This window comes from Odontesthes bonariensis, chromosome 7 (genome assembly GCF_027942865.1).
Source record: "Odontesthes bonariensis isolate fOdoBon6 chromosome 7, fOdoBon6.hap1, whole genome shotgun sequence".
Lineage (NCBI taxonomy): Eukaryota > Metazoa > Chordata > Actinopteri > Atheriniformes > Atherinopsidae > Odontesthes > Odontesthes bonariensis.
Window position 1 is genome coordinate 35,167,458 of NC_134512.1, and position 15,234 is coordinate 35,182,691.

The window sequence follows — 15,234 nt, forward strand, 5'->3', positions numbered from 1 at the left end:
TGTTTTCAGCCTGGACTTAAACACACTGAGTGTTTCAGCTGATCTGAGGCTTTCTGGGAGTTTGTTCCAGACATGTGGAGCATAGAAGCTGAATGCAGCTCCTCCATGTCTGGTTCTGACTCTGGGAACTGATAGAAGACCGGATCCAGATGACCTGAGGGGTCTGGAGGGGTACCTGATTTAAAGCACAACTTAATTTCTGAAAAGGGACATTTTTGTCCCCTTTTAAAACGACCTAAAAACATCATATGTTAATATTTCCGCTTTTTTCCCCCCGTAGATCTTTTATTCCACTTCAGTTCTGATCATAACTACCAAGTTTTCAATTATTTTAAAAAAGCCTTTTTAATATTAAGCCTTTAGGTGCCAGTATTTTCAAAATATGGAATGCAAAGTGGATTTGTTGAGTAGGGATAATTATGGTCTAGGATTTGTCAATGATTAGGAACAACATTGATTTTTAGGGATTTTAAAATTTTTTGTTATGCCTGATTTAAAAAAAAAAAAAAAACTCCTCAAAATCCCCAAAATACCATATATTAATATTTTTTTCCACTTTTTTTCCCATAAATCTTTTCTTCCACTTCAGTTCTGATCATAAACACCAAGTTTTCAATTATTTAAAAAAAAATGAACCCTTTAAATACTAGTGTATATGAGGTAAACACCAATTTCTGTTAAAAAAAACACACACAATAACTGCTGTATTTTCAATGTATGCAGTGCAAAGTGAAATATGCTATCGGGGATCATTAGGTCTGGGATATCTCATTGATGAGCTACAACATCAGTTTTTACAGCTTTTTAGTTTTTCTGCAATGAAGATTTAAATAACTTCATGGCCCCTGATGTAGATACGCTTGATCCACTTGTTACTGATGTTTTTGCAAAATGTACAAAGATACTTTATAGCAGGGGTTTTATTTCATGTCGAAGGACACAGGCATCGACTGGAAGAACATTCACCTCTTGAGCTCTTTCAGACAAACTCTGAGCGCAGCTTCAGGCATATTGGCCCCACGGACCTTCCTCTCCAAGGTCCCCGTGTCATCTCCATCATCATCCTCATCCTCCTCATCCAGATTGAACTGTCGCCCTGGAAACACTCCTCCTTTCCGCACTGATAAAACCTGATCAGATGAGAATCAGGAGGCTTTGTGAGTGTGATCATAAATATATACATACTGCAACATATCTACACACCGATCCGCCAGATGAAGTAAAAAAAAAAAGACGTGCAGTTTGTATGAGGTGAGCGGTCATAAAGTTATGGCTGATTGGTGTCTGTACATATAATGAGTATAAGTGTCTGTTACCCTCTTCTCATTGTCGGGACTCATTTTCCTGGTTTTCTGCAGCAGTTTTAGTCCCTCAATCTGTCTGGTCAACATGGGCAGGGCCTTCTTAAAACGCTCCTCCAGACTCACTGCATCCAGCACCTTCACAGCATATGCGGAAGAAAACGTCAGGACTTAAAAGAAAATATTCAAGATTCAAGATTCAAGAGGATTTATTGTCATTCCAGCCATATACACAGTGCAATGAAATAACGTTTCTCGAGAAGTTTTCAGTGCAAACAAACAGCAACAACAAAGAATAGCTGGGACAACAAAGACAATACTAAAATGCTAAAATACTAATATGCTAAAATACTAAAAGTGTAAAAGTGTAAAGTGACTGTATTATTATTTACATGAGGTGCAGTAGTGCATCAGACAAGTACCAAAAAGTGGCTGAGGACTAAAATATGTGGACATTTAAACTAAAACTAAGACCAAAAAAGCAGTGTGTGAGAAACTAAGTGAACCCCTGATCCAGCAGCTGGTAGCAGCAGCTTCAGCAGCAGCAGGAAGGTGAAGTAATGGTTTCCTGTGGGACGTTCTCAGTGTCTCTCTGGTTCAGGAGGAATCTCGGCCCACTCTTCTCTCCAGCGCTGCTTCAGCTCATTGAGGTTTGCAGCTCTGGTTTCTGCACAGCTCTCTGAAGGTCCCACCACAGCATCTCAGTCAGGCTGAGGTCTGGACTCTGACTGGACCGTTGCAACACCTTGATTCTTCTCTTCTTCACACATTCTGCTGTAGATCTGCTGCTGTGTTTGGGATCTTTGTCCTGTTGATGAGCCAGTTTCAGCCCAGCTTCAGCTGTCGGACAGACGGCCTCACATCTGACTCTACTGGCTGAGATCATGTTGGATGGTTCCTCTCTGCCTTCTGTAGCAGAAGGAGAGGTCACGAGATGATGAAAACATCCTACGGTGGAAATGATGAAGAAAATAGATTTCTGTTGGGATCATTTAGTGCTGGCAGGTCTTTCTGATACAGTGGAGGTTGTTCACTGAGAGCTTTTTATGTGAGGGGAAGGAATTCCTAATTCCATTTTGGATTTCACAGGGAGCCAAGAAAGAGAGGCTAAAATAGAAGAAATGGATCATTCTGGATCAAAAAGAGGCTTTTCAGAGAGTTTCTGGGACATCCTGATGATGATGATAAATTACAGTAGTCCAAACTTGTTTTTCTGCATCACTTTCTCATTTAGAAAGTTAATCATTTTAAAACTCATGAACAGAGGACAGAGAAGAAGAAGTCCTGGTCATGAACAAACTTTTGTTTTTTCTCACGGCAGGAACAGAGTTACGTTTACTGTCTGTTTATCAGATACATCACATGTTGTGTCGTAAGAACAACACGTACACCCGTCAGTCTTCAGTTCTGGAGCCATCATCAGATGAACAACACATTAGATATTACCCGTGTCATTAACTGTTTCCTGTGGGACGTTCTCAGTCTCTCTCTGCTTCAGGAGGAATCTCGGCCCACTCTTCCCTCCAGCGCTGCTTCAGCTCATTGAGGTTTGCAGCTCTGGTTTCTGCACAGCTCTCTGAAGGTCCCACCACAGCATCTCAGTCAGGCTGAGGTCTGGACTCTGACTGGACCGTTGCAACACCTTGATTCTTCTCCGCACATTCTGCTGTAGATCTGCTGCTGTGTTTGGGATCTTTGTCCTGTTGGTGAGCCAGTTTCAGCCCAGCTTTAGCTGTCGGACAGACGGCCTCACATCTGACTCTAGAACACTTTGGTATCCAGAGGAGTTCATGGTGGACTCATGGCTGCGAGGTGCCCAGGTCCTGTGGCTGCAGAACCAGCCCAGATCACCAGCCCTCCACCACCGTGCTTGACAGCTGGTGTGAGGTGTTTGTGCTGATATGCTGTGTTTGGTTTCCTCCAAACGTGCTGCTGTGCATTGTGAGCAAACATCTCCACTTTGCTCTGCTCTGTCCAAAGGACATTGTTCCAGAAGTCTTGTGGTTTGTTCAGATGCAGCTTTGCAAACCTAAGCTGTGCTGCCATGTTCTTTTTAGAGAGAAGAGGCTTTCTCCTGCAGCCCTTCCACACAAGCCATACCTGTTCAGTCTGTTTCTAACTGTGCTGTCATGACCTTTAACCTTTAACATGCTAACTGAGGCCTGCAGAGTCTGAGATGTAGCTCTTGGGTTTCTGACCTTGGGGTGACCTTTAACCTTTAACATGCTAACTGAGGCCTGCAGAGTCTGAGATGTAGCTCTTGGGTTTCTGACCTTGGGGTGACCTTTAACCTTTACCATGCTAACTGAGGCCTGCAGAGTCTGAGATGTAGCTCTTGGGTTTCTGACCTTGGTGTGACCTTGCTGGGACGTCCACTCCTGGGAAGATTGACAGCTGTCCTGAATGTTTTCCACTTGTGAATAATCTTTCTCTCTGTAGAACGATGGACTCCAGATAGTTTGGAAACGGCCTTATAACCCTTCCCAGGTTGATGGGCAGCAGCAGCTGCTTCTCTAAGATCGTTGCTGATGTCTTTCCTCCTTGGCATCGTGTTAACACACACCTGGATGCTGCAGAACTTCTGCTTTTATAGAGCTGCTCACACTGACTGATGATCAGTTAATCAGAGCTTTGATCAGCAGCTCCTGGCTGCTACTTACCCTCTTAACTCCAGTGGAAGCAGTAAGGGTTCACTTAGTTTTTCACACACTGCTTCTACATTTTTTTCTCAGTTTTTGTTGAATAAATATCATCTGAGGTTGGATTTGTCTCATTTTAAGATCCGGTAAGGATCAGGTGATGCTGTTGCATACATCAACCCGACGGTCGCCTCACCTGTAGCTTCTCTTTGTTGGATGTACGGATCATAGAGGCGACCACGTCAGGCAGAGTCTCCCTGGGCAGACTGTCCAACAGGCGCCTAAACTTGGCCACCACCGGGACGGACATGTCCAACATACCTAACAGCTTCACACACAAACAAACACATGGATCTGTTTTACATGAGCAATTTAACCTGTTTTCAATGTCCATTTCAGTATGTTGTCATATTCCATCACAGTGAGCTGCTCTAAAGGATAACAGCAATGTTGTCTGTTTCTTGTTATCCTGACTCTCCGAACACTTCTTCACCCTCTTAAAGAAATGCAACTGGTGAGACTGAAGGCAGCTGTGACATAAATGGATTCAAAGCATCTATTGCAACACAACTTCCCTCCAACGGATGCTACTTTGTTGAAATTGAAGAACAAATGTACAGGAATTAGAGCAAAGCCAGGTCTATAACATTCCATTTTCCTTTAGCTTCGAGATCAAGGCTGCAACCCGACCAAATGCAATCCAACAGCAAACACCAGGTCTATGTCAGTCCTAAAAATACGGCCTTCACAGCGAGGGCTTGACAGCCTTAAACACCCCTGGGGTCCAAGGTGGAAGGGGTTTGGCATTTCAATGTCAAAGTCAAACCCCCTACAGCTCGTTGCTGTCTTAATCCAACACTATTCACTGCTGTTCTGCATGAGACAAATGCTGCCTGCTTCTTTTTACTCTGACAAACCTCGACATTCCAGAGTTCATCCACATTTTCCAGGAATTCACCTGGTGAAAATAAAACCAGCGCTTCGCTAACATAAATTGTCGGAGCAAAGAGACAAAGGAAGTATGGTGATTTAAAGTGCCGCACATCTGCAGGCTGCTGGTCTTCGCACGGCAAGATGAAGCAAGAGAAAACATTCTGAGGTGAACTTTGTGCCCAAAAATCCGATCGTTGTTCCGAATGCGTGTGCACTTAAAAACCCTCGAGAAAATCTGAGACCTGGAGGATAAGCGATGATTTCCCATCATATCTGCTGCACTGAATGTGGAGAACGTCTGAAACGGGGATTCTTTTGGTATGTGGGTGTGATGGGACCTGACACGCTTCCTCACCACCTATAAGGCTACGGCTACACGAAAACGAAACGAGGTTTTTTTTTTAAAACGGGTACGAAAATTCTTGCGACCACACGGAAACGCGCTGCTGTCCAGACGAAAACGGATGAAAACGATGAAACGATGCAGTACACACGCCACTGTGTCACGCCACGCTGTGAGACAATAGAGAAGTGTTAAAATTGGCTCACAGCGTCAACGTGTGACTGACGCAAAAACGTTTTAGCTGTAACAATGGAAACGAAACGAGGCCGGTTTCAAACTTTCCCACTCTGAAACCCGTTTTCAAAAACTATCGTTTTGGGGTAGTGGGAACGCCGGCTCCGTGTGGCCGCGACAGCGAAACGATAAGAAAAAGTATCGTTTACAGTGAAAAACGTTTTCGTGTAGCCGCAGCCTTAATAAAGGCCTGACATTTACACATTTCAGGCCGAGTGAAGCTAATCGGCTGATAGACGTGCCTTATAGGGGTTAACAGTTCTCTCATTTTATGAGAGGTATTGTAATTCTTAAAATGAATTTCCAGCTTTTTCCTACATTTCAAAACACTGAAATATACAGCAAACACACACACACACACACACACACACACACACACAAACTTACAAGAAGAATTACAACCTGAGAGATTAAATATATCTTTCTACTAACAGACTGAGTGCGTGTTCATCTGAGTATCTATCAATCTTTCAGCCTGCAGCTGAGACTCAGAAGCTCACCCACTAAAAGTGAAATGAGCTTGACGGACAGTGAGTCCACTGATGACACCTCAACTGATAAATAAAAAGGTTCTAAAGGTTATGAAAAACGAGACTTTTTCCGTGTTTAGATGCATATATTTGGGTGTCTGAAGAGAGGCGTTCAGACTCGAGAGTAAACTCCTCATCTCCACATCGGAGTTCACGTAATTTAAGAAAGGAAATGCTAATAATGCTAGCAGTTCTTTGCTTTATGTCTTGAGGTGTCTGATACTCAAGAGAACAGTTGAAAATGACCATATCTAAGGTCACTGAGTACATATGCTCTAAATCAGAGATAATCATTGCGCGGCTTGCGAGCCACATGCGGCTCCTAAAGCTTTAATTGGCGGCTCGCACTCGCATAGTAGTTTATACAATATAATACATTTTTTCAAATAACACACAGCAAATACTGCACAGTATTAAGTATTTTTATTAAGTATTACTTAAGGCTTAATGGCGTTTCCTAAAGGGGGAACTGTTAAACCTGGCAACGCAGCCCGCTTAAACCACCTCACACTTGACCGCAGAGCACGCTAGCTCCTTTAGCTGGTTTTTAATTTTAAAAAAAAAGGGCAAAAACCAGCACAAAAACCATGCTCATCTTGAATGTCTCACTATGATTACAACAACAAACTACAAATACAACATGAAGAAAGTCGAGGACATGCATGCCAGCTTCTGCTCATCCCAGTATTAAGGTAAATGTGGTCTTAATTGAAAATGTATTGGCTGTGTTGTTTCTTTTGTTGTGGGATGTTTTATATGTAGAAATGCATATTTGCAAAAGGGGACTTTAGTATGTTGTCGTAAAAGTGGCTCTTCCCTTGATTTTGCTGCCAATGTGGCTCTTGTGGAAAAAATAGTGAGTATCACTGGTTTAAACACGTCACTGATGGAGGCCATTGAGTGCATGTGTTCCAACCAGAGATAGCATATAGTCAAATAAGGAGATTCGGAGGAAAATACATTCCAGAGGGATGAAGTCCATATGCATTGTCTCCTGGCTCGATGCCTGGAGAAAAAGAGACCTGGAGCATCTCCACCATAGAGGGATAAATTAATACCCAAAAAAAGAAGTTTCACCCTCTGAAGGGGAGAGAGATTTCATTCGAAACAATTGGGCTCATCTCTCCAGACTTGATGCATCTTTGCTGTAAATTCGAGATCGGCTCGGCGACCATCCCTGATTTTTTTTATACTACCGTCTCAAATATGAAATCTGACTGCTTGTGGGTTTCGCCACTGCAAAAATAAACTAATAAATACATAAAGCGGTTGGAGGTATTGGTCTCTAAAAACTTAAAGCTCCACAGAGAAATGGACAGACATTTTGTTACTTTAGGGTTCCCGTCGACAGTTTGACGTTTAACCAACCTCAACCAGTTCAACATATGACACTAGAGGGATCATTACCAGCTGTCTGTGGCAAAGTTACATATCTGAGAATAAAAATAACAGCCAAGTATTTTTCTGTCAGTTTGGCGTGTGGTAGTCTGAGCTCTAAGGCCATACGGTATGCCTTTAACCCCTAACCCTAACCCCCATAACAGTAAATAACAGCGGTACTGTAATCTGGTGATATAGCAACCAAAGCATGTTGTAAACGTTTCATTAAGAACTGAGAAAAATGTATCACCTCGTGAAAAAGGCCACTGTATGCTTCCTTTCATAATAATATTTATTTTTTTTCTAATTTGAGTTAGATAAAAATTCAAAAATTTGATTTTTTTTTTCTTTTAGGGGGGGCAGCTCAAAATACAGAAACGCACCAAATGTAGATCCAACTCAGCAGTTTTTAATTTAATCTAGTTACCAAACAGAAGAACTGAGAAATGAAAACTATCCCACACCTCTGCAAACAGGGGGAAATCCACTGCTTTTCAAAGCAACTTAGTCTATGTTTATGTATTTAGCCGACGCTTTTATCCAAAGCGACTTACAAATGTAATAACATTACAGCTAACACCAAAGCTACATAGAATTAAACCACAAGTCAGACTCTGTCAGAGGTGACAGCTTAGAGATAGAGTGCAAGAGGCATAGAGGCAAGTACAGGATAGGACACTGGAAAAAAATGCCCCTCCAAAAATAAGTTTAAAAAAAAAATAATAAAAGACGTTTTTGCTTGAAATAAGCAAAAAAAATCTGCCAATGGAACTAGTGAAAATCGGCTTGTCAAGATTTCTTGAAATAAGATGTGATATTTAGGACTTTTGAGATAAAAGTGATCTTGAAATTAGCTTAAAAACCTCTTCAAATGTCCTAAAAAGCTTGTTTCATATGATATGTGACTCAAAACAATTTGTTTTCAAGAATTTTTCATTCAACAAGATATTCAAGATGTATTATCTTCAAACAAGTCCCTATATCTGGCTGAAATAGTACTTGTTAGGCAGTTAAAGGTAGGGTAGGAGATCCTGGATTTTGAGTCCAGCGAAGCTGCATTTTGAAAATACACCGGTAAAAAGTCCCAACCCTTTTCTTCACTTTCCCCCCGAAGGCACGCCTCTAGAGTAAATGAACGCGCACGAGCACGAAGGTGCACGAGCGCTGTTCTGACAGCAAGCATCGATCGTTGCCGTATTTAGTATTTAGTATATGCTAACTATACGTTTAATAATGCTAGGTGCTAGCCAAGCCTGCTCTAGTTTAGCTTCCTGCCAAGCTTCTGGACGCGTAATTCGTCGGAGCAGGGTACGTGCACGGGGGGAAGGAGGGGGAGGGAGGAGCAGATTGCAGTTTGATAGACGGCATCAGAATCCAATCATTGTTAACGGTCCGTTCACAATGATTGGATTCTGTTTTTCCTAGATTGTACGTTCTAGAGGCCACTAAAACTTTTCATATTTGTGTCAAAACTTTTAATTAATTGGTTGCAATGGGGGTGTGAAGAGTATTTCAAGCAATATGTAAAAAAATGTTCCAGAAAAAGATCCCCTACCCAACCTTTAAGTGTATGAGATATTTTGACTAGAAATGAGACAAATATACTTGGTGAGACTTTGATTTTTTCCAGTGGAGATGCTCTCTGAAGAGCTGCGTCTTCAAGAGTTTGGACTCTGTAGGCTAACATCAGTGACTTGCATTGAATGCGTCTATCATAAAGGAATTACTTTTCAAGTTAAAGCCACTCAGAACAGATCAGAGGTTTGTCTGAAAAACATCCAAGAGTGAGTTTGGAAAAAAAGATTACAAGCAGGAAAACCACCTTCAAAAATGAAAAATCCTTACTCAATATTTGTTTTCTGGAAGCTAAAAGTTGTATAGCCTGTTCATGGAAAAGGGATGAACCTTGTACTGCTTCGCAATGGTTAACAGGGATGTCTTTTTACTTGGCTTTAGAAAAGATTTGCAACACCGCGAAAAATAAGCTTGACAAGTTTTGGAAAATCTGGAAGGTTTTCTGTAATTTCCTTGAGAAAAATTATATTGAAGTAGATGGCTGGAATGAAGAGCTGAACTGAAGATTTATCCATCTTTTAATATACGCATTTAGACCTTTGCATTTATGTATATGTGAATATTTATTCACATATTTTTCATTTATTTATCTCTCTGCCACCATGATTTTATTTTGTGGTTAAAAACGTCCCCTTTTTTTTCCTTCTTCCAGTTATTTATTTATTAATTTTATTTTAATGATTATTATTGCTATTATTATCGTTGTTTTTTTTCTTGTATGTACCTTCTTGTTCTATGTTGTTCACCGTTTGTAAATTAACAAAAAGTGCAATAAAAATATGATTAAAAAAATTAATTAAATTAAATTTAAAAAAGCAGGAAAACTTGCAGCTGTGAGTGCCAACAGGTTTCTGTCCACATCCGCGTTCCATCATGGAGACAGAGATGCAGTAGACTGGATCTCCTGCTTTAAGCTCAATATGCCTCATAAATATTGTGTTAACACGTAGTTAGGACTACCGGCTCAAACTGAACGAGAGCGGAGCAGACGGAGGAGAGAATTACTCTCCAGACTCACCTCCGGTATGTTTCAAGTGACTTTAACACCAAAAAAAACATTCCTTTTTTCACTTTTCTCCACCAAAGGGTGGAGATATGTGGTGGTTTTAATCCAAACCTAAACATAACAAGATTATGCTAAATCTGCTGAGCTTGATTAATGGCTGGTCCACTCAAATTACAAATAAACATAAGAATTAGCATTAAAGGAAATAAATCAAGCTCTTTCTCCAACCTAATTTCCATGCTTTTGTCAAAAATACACAGCAGTACAGTACAAATTCACTCTTCTTAAGCATATGCTTAAACCTCCGTTTATAACCCCAAAACAGAGAGAAAGGCTCATTATCCAAAAGTAAAACACCATAAAAAGCTGCAAAACTCACTGGAGCTCTGTACAAAGAGCAGTTTTTAAGTATCTTAATGTCAGGCATGAGGAGAATTATGATAGTAAAGATATTAATGTTAAATCATTTGAATGAGAAGATAAAACAATACAAAATAAGACCATAATAAAGTGATACATGGATGAAACAATAATTAGAAAATAAATACGGATGAGTAGGAATGAAAATAGTGTGCTATCATAAATATGTTCGAAGCGATTTATGTAATGAGATAAACCTGTAAATAAATTAATTAATTAATTAGTTACATTTTCTTGAACTTTAAAGGACCAATACGTCAATACATCATAGCTGCTAACTTTCAGCTAACAGATGGAGTGTGTGTGCAGTTTTGTCCATCATAGAAAATGTATTTGGCGCTTTTATCCAAAGTGACTTACACTCATATCCCAGGTAGGCAGGTAGGGGGTCTTATCTAAGGACCCCCACTGGTGGTAGAACCTTTCGCGCAGGAGGGTCAGGATACGAAACCAGGTCACCCACATGACATGAAAGGTGGCAATGTTACCACAGATCCCAGAAAATCATAGAAATCTATCATCTAATGCAGTGTTTCTCAATTCCGGTCCTCAATGTACCACTGCCCTGCATGTTTTCGATGTTTCCTTCCTCCAGCACACCTGATTCATTTTCTCGAATGCCTGAGTTTGATTCCATTCATTCACCGCCATATATCCAAGGATAATTACCCTTGCTCAACTCATTCTTATTGTAATTTAGCCAATTATCTGATCCTTTCAGTGCCATGTGACCCCACTGATCGATGTGATCCATGTCATATCTGGATTGATAAATACAAAGTCAATCATTTGAGTGAAACAAGCCTGAAGTGCATCAAATGTGAAATTGCTTCAGTAATGTTGTTCATAATCCTGTTAAGAAGCAGACAAATGGAAACAGATACAACTCCACCTCAGCTCCACCCTTTACACCTTCACATTTTCAAGTGAATCTCTTGAAACAGATCCAAAGTTATTTCACACTCAGAAACAAACATTTCACATCCTCAAAGTCAGCCAATTCAACGAAATAAATATGCGCTTCTTTCATTTAGCTAAGGTCCATCATCCAGCAGCGATGGACTGAAGATACAACTTCTGTTCAGTATATGAGTCAAAAGTTCATCTCCAATACGTCTCTTAATCTGCTAAATTCACCGGCTAGTCTCAAACTTTATGATGCTTATCGTGTTGTATATGAGGAATTTGATATTTATATTTGTAATCAATAACTGCAGTGAGAGCGAGCGAAGCAGGAACACGAACTATGAGCTGAAACTCACTTCAAAGCTGCGAGGGGCTGCAGACTGTCAGCGTTGTCAGAAAACTGCTCTCACACCATATCAAATGACTCCATCTTCAGAACACTCTAATTCAAAACGTGCCTGCTGCCAATACACACACTGCAAAGCCATTCTATGCAGGAATTTTATTTGATGAATTTTTATTTTTAACATTTTATGAGACTGATTGTTTTCTAATGTATTGCTGGCAAAACAGTTAAAAAGAAGCCGATTCCTACAGATGAAGTACGGTTTGGGTCGGTCGGATTCAGTGACAGTAACGGGTACAGAGGAGCAAACTGGCCTCTGCCGTCCCACTGTCTGTTTCTCCTCACACTTATTAAAGATGCATGCAAACGACAAAAGACAAAAACAATAGCTCACATGTGGTATTATGGATGTTCTGCCAACAAAGAGCTTCATCTATCTCATTTTTGTGAGGCTCAACTGCACGCAGAGTAGGGTGCTAGCAGCCCTGCCAGTCATTTGATGTTCATTAGCTGGACACAGCGTCCAACATCACAAGCTAAGCAAACAGCTCCAGTAACTGGGACAGTACGCTTTGAGAGCAAAAAGTCAAAAATGGAGGAATTTATCCTGCGTTCCCCCACAGTTACTGGTTACTAGTTTTATTCTGGCAGCTGTGAGAGAGACCACCTCGACCACAACCATCAGAACTTCATAAGTACTCAGGTCTTCATTGATTCACTAATAAAGTAAAAAAGAAGCGAGAAGTAAAAGTGATGTCCTGAAGAAAGAGGAAAACATCCAGCAAAGACCTGACACAGGAGCTGAGAGATGCATCTGGACCTTCAGCTGATCCATCTGCTGTTGGCCCAAGCCTCATCAGAAATGGGCTCCATGGAAGGGTGGCTGTCAAGAAGCCGTTCTTAAGGAAGGGAAACAGGGAGAAAAGGCTGAGCTGTGCCAAAGGACACAAGAAGTGGGCTGAGAATCAGTGGCAGCAGGTCTGATGGAGGGATGAATCCTCCCCAGAGCCCGGAGCTCAACATTACTGAAGCAGTGTGGGATCATGTTGGCAGAGAACGGAACAAAAGGCAGCCCACATCCAAAGAAGAGCTTTGGGATGTCCTTCAAGAAGCCTGGAGAACTATTCCTGAAGACTCCTTAAAGAAAGGACAGAAAGCTCGTCTGAGAGGGTTCAGGCTGTGCTGGAGGAGAAAGGAGCTCAGAGCAGATGTTCACTTTAAAGCTGCTCAGAACTGAAAAAACTCTGTTTCTGCCTCATATACTGTGTTTCTATTTATGTTTGTACGTTTTTTTAATAAATAACTCCACCATTTCCTGTAAAAATATTCAAAAAGTGAAGGAAATAAGACAAACTTTGTCTTTTAAAGAACCACAAAGCATAGAAAACCTAGCACATCAAGAAATGACAGTTAAGGGAAACATGGAGGTCAACGAAAACAGAGAAAATCTTTAAAACTACACATCTGCTGAGCAGAAAAGGCAAAGTGACCCCCACCTCCTAAACAGTTGCAGCGAGGTTCGGCTGACAAAGGAGCGGTGAACAGTTCCACGGGGAGCAGGTCGTTTAGGCCCCCCTGCAGTCGTTTAGGCCAACAGAGGAGTCGTTTAGGTTTATAAAGTGATGTAATAAAGATTTCAGCTGCTCAGGTAGCTCGATGACAATGCATGCTTTTCACTATTTTAATTATCACAAACCGCGCGAATCTAACGGGCTTCTAAATAATTACAGCATTATTGTCCAATGAATGTGGCAATGCGGATGATTATTTCCACAATTTTATGAATTTATAAATCACCATTTATTAAATAAAAAAACGTTTCCACACTATTGTTGGTTATTAAATAATTTACCATAGATATGTAGGCTACCCAGACAGACCAGTAGAGCTGACTTATATCTTATAATAACGAATGTACAATAATAAAGATTTCAGCTGCTCAGGTAGTCTGACCTAAATGACTGCTCCCTGTGGCCTAAACGACTCCTCTGTTGGCCTAAACGACTGCAGGGGGGCCTAAACGCCTGTGGACTAAACGCCAATGGCCTAAACGACCTGTATCCGTTCCACGCTGCTGCTTTGAAGCAGAAGTAGGTTTTAATGGAAGAGTTATAACGAGGGAAGTCAACACCTGACGTGCTCGCACATCTGGACAGGTCACAGGTCAGAGTCATTTAGGTAACAACAGCATATTCTTGCCTTCGTCTTCTTCTATGATGGAAACAGGTGAATAAGACTAAGACTGTGTTCGAAACCGCATACTTCTCCTACTACTCATACTAACTTTTTGAGTTAGTTTGCTAGTCTGGAATTTCCCCTCGGGGATTAATAAAGTATAATTGATTGATTGATAGTTTGAGTAAGCGAGAAGTTCCCAGATGCATACTAGATTCGCCGAAATGTTGGGTATGCATCATACCCAAGATGCAACGTAACGTGACGTCACCGATCGTCATTTCCTGTCAAAACGGCAGTTTCAAGCTAGCTACAACGAGGGTAGGTTCACTTCCTGTTTTCAAAACAAAAGCACCAATTGTATCGTAATGGCTTTCCCTATGATAAAAGGCAACGGGTATTTTATTTTGTGAAAATAACCGGAAGTGCGTTGCTCACTGCGGCTAGCTTTAGTAGCGCCGAATTCGTGGGAACAAAATTGTAAATAGCCGGTATTTAGTCAGGTTTTCAACACGTTGGGGATCTAAACGACTACTTTCTCGCCTGAAAATGTTTCAAATGTTGCTAAAGTTTACAGAGTTTAGAGCTTAAGCGAAATCAGCTTCAGGCCGGCTGATTTCGGCTCGGGCAGGAGCGAGATGCATTGTGGGTAAACGCTCTGCATACTGTCTGATCGATGAGTATGCAGTATGGAAGTATGTAGTATGTAGTATGTAGTATGCGGTTCCGAACACAGCTAAAGTGTTTTTACTGAGCAGATGGATAGGATTCAACCATAGGCTGTAGATACGTGTCTTCCTGCTTTACTGGCGCTATCCCCATCCCCTTCACACACACCTGTACAGCAGCCTGGTAGAACTTCTGCGACAGCTCCCCCAGATCTCCACCTTCTGCAGCCACAGCCTCCGTCCCCTCCGTCGTGTACTGCTCCAGTTTGTCCAACTGCTCCACCTGCAATTGTTTTGTTGAGAGAGCTCAGCCTCACACTTACTTACATTCATATTTCTGAAATAGAGTGGCCGATGTTCAGTTCATGATGGATCCATGATGGATGATGACGCAGCTTGGACATTATTTCAGAGGAAGAAGTGAGGGGGATCAGAGACGCCCTGTGGGGTTTCCGACCCCGAGTAGCTCTCTGTTTTATGACTGAGGGCTACTAAAGGTGCACATGTGAGTTAAAGGGATGCTGTGGCATGATCTACTGGTTTCACTTTGCTCTGATGATTGACAGCTTAATGTTGGGCCTCAGAGACACTGAATGGGCTTTGTTAAGCCCCACCTAAGGTCCGCATAACTTTGAGAACAGATTAGAACTTCCACTGAACAGATAGCTGCATTATTTGTGTTGCATCAGTAGTAACTGGTCTCCTAACTGGACTCAGCCTTTCAAACTGTCTAAATATATTATTTGGACAGTTTGAGACTGTATGAGACTGTATTACA

The 15,234-nt window shown here is 41.3% G+C and overlaps 1 protein-coding gene across 1 annotated transcript in view; it reads right to left on the bottom strand.

Moving 5' to 3' along the window:
* lonp2 (lon peptidase 2, peroxisomal) overlaps positions 1–15,234 on the bottom strand; it is a 46,947-nt gene that overhangs the window by 24,002 nt on the left and 7,711 nt on the right. Inside the window, exons 3-6 of the mRNA XM_075470679.1 lie at positions 14,626–14,739; positions 4,137–4,268; positions 1,317–1,439; positions 967–1,130 (exon numbers count right to left, since the gene is read on the bottom strand). Coding sequence (XP_075326794.1) covers positions 967–1,130; positions 1,317–1,439; positions 4,137–4,268; positions 14,626–14,739 — 533 coding nt within the window. The remainder of the gene's footprint in view (positions 1–966; positions 1,131–1,316; positions 1,440–4,136; positions 4,269–14,625; positions 14,740–15,234) is intronic.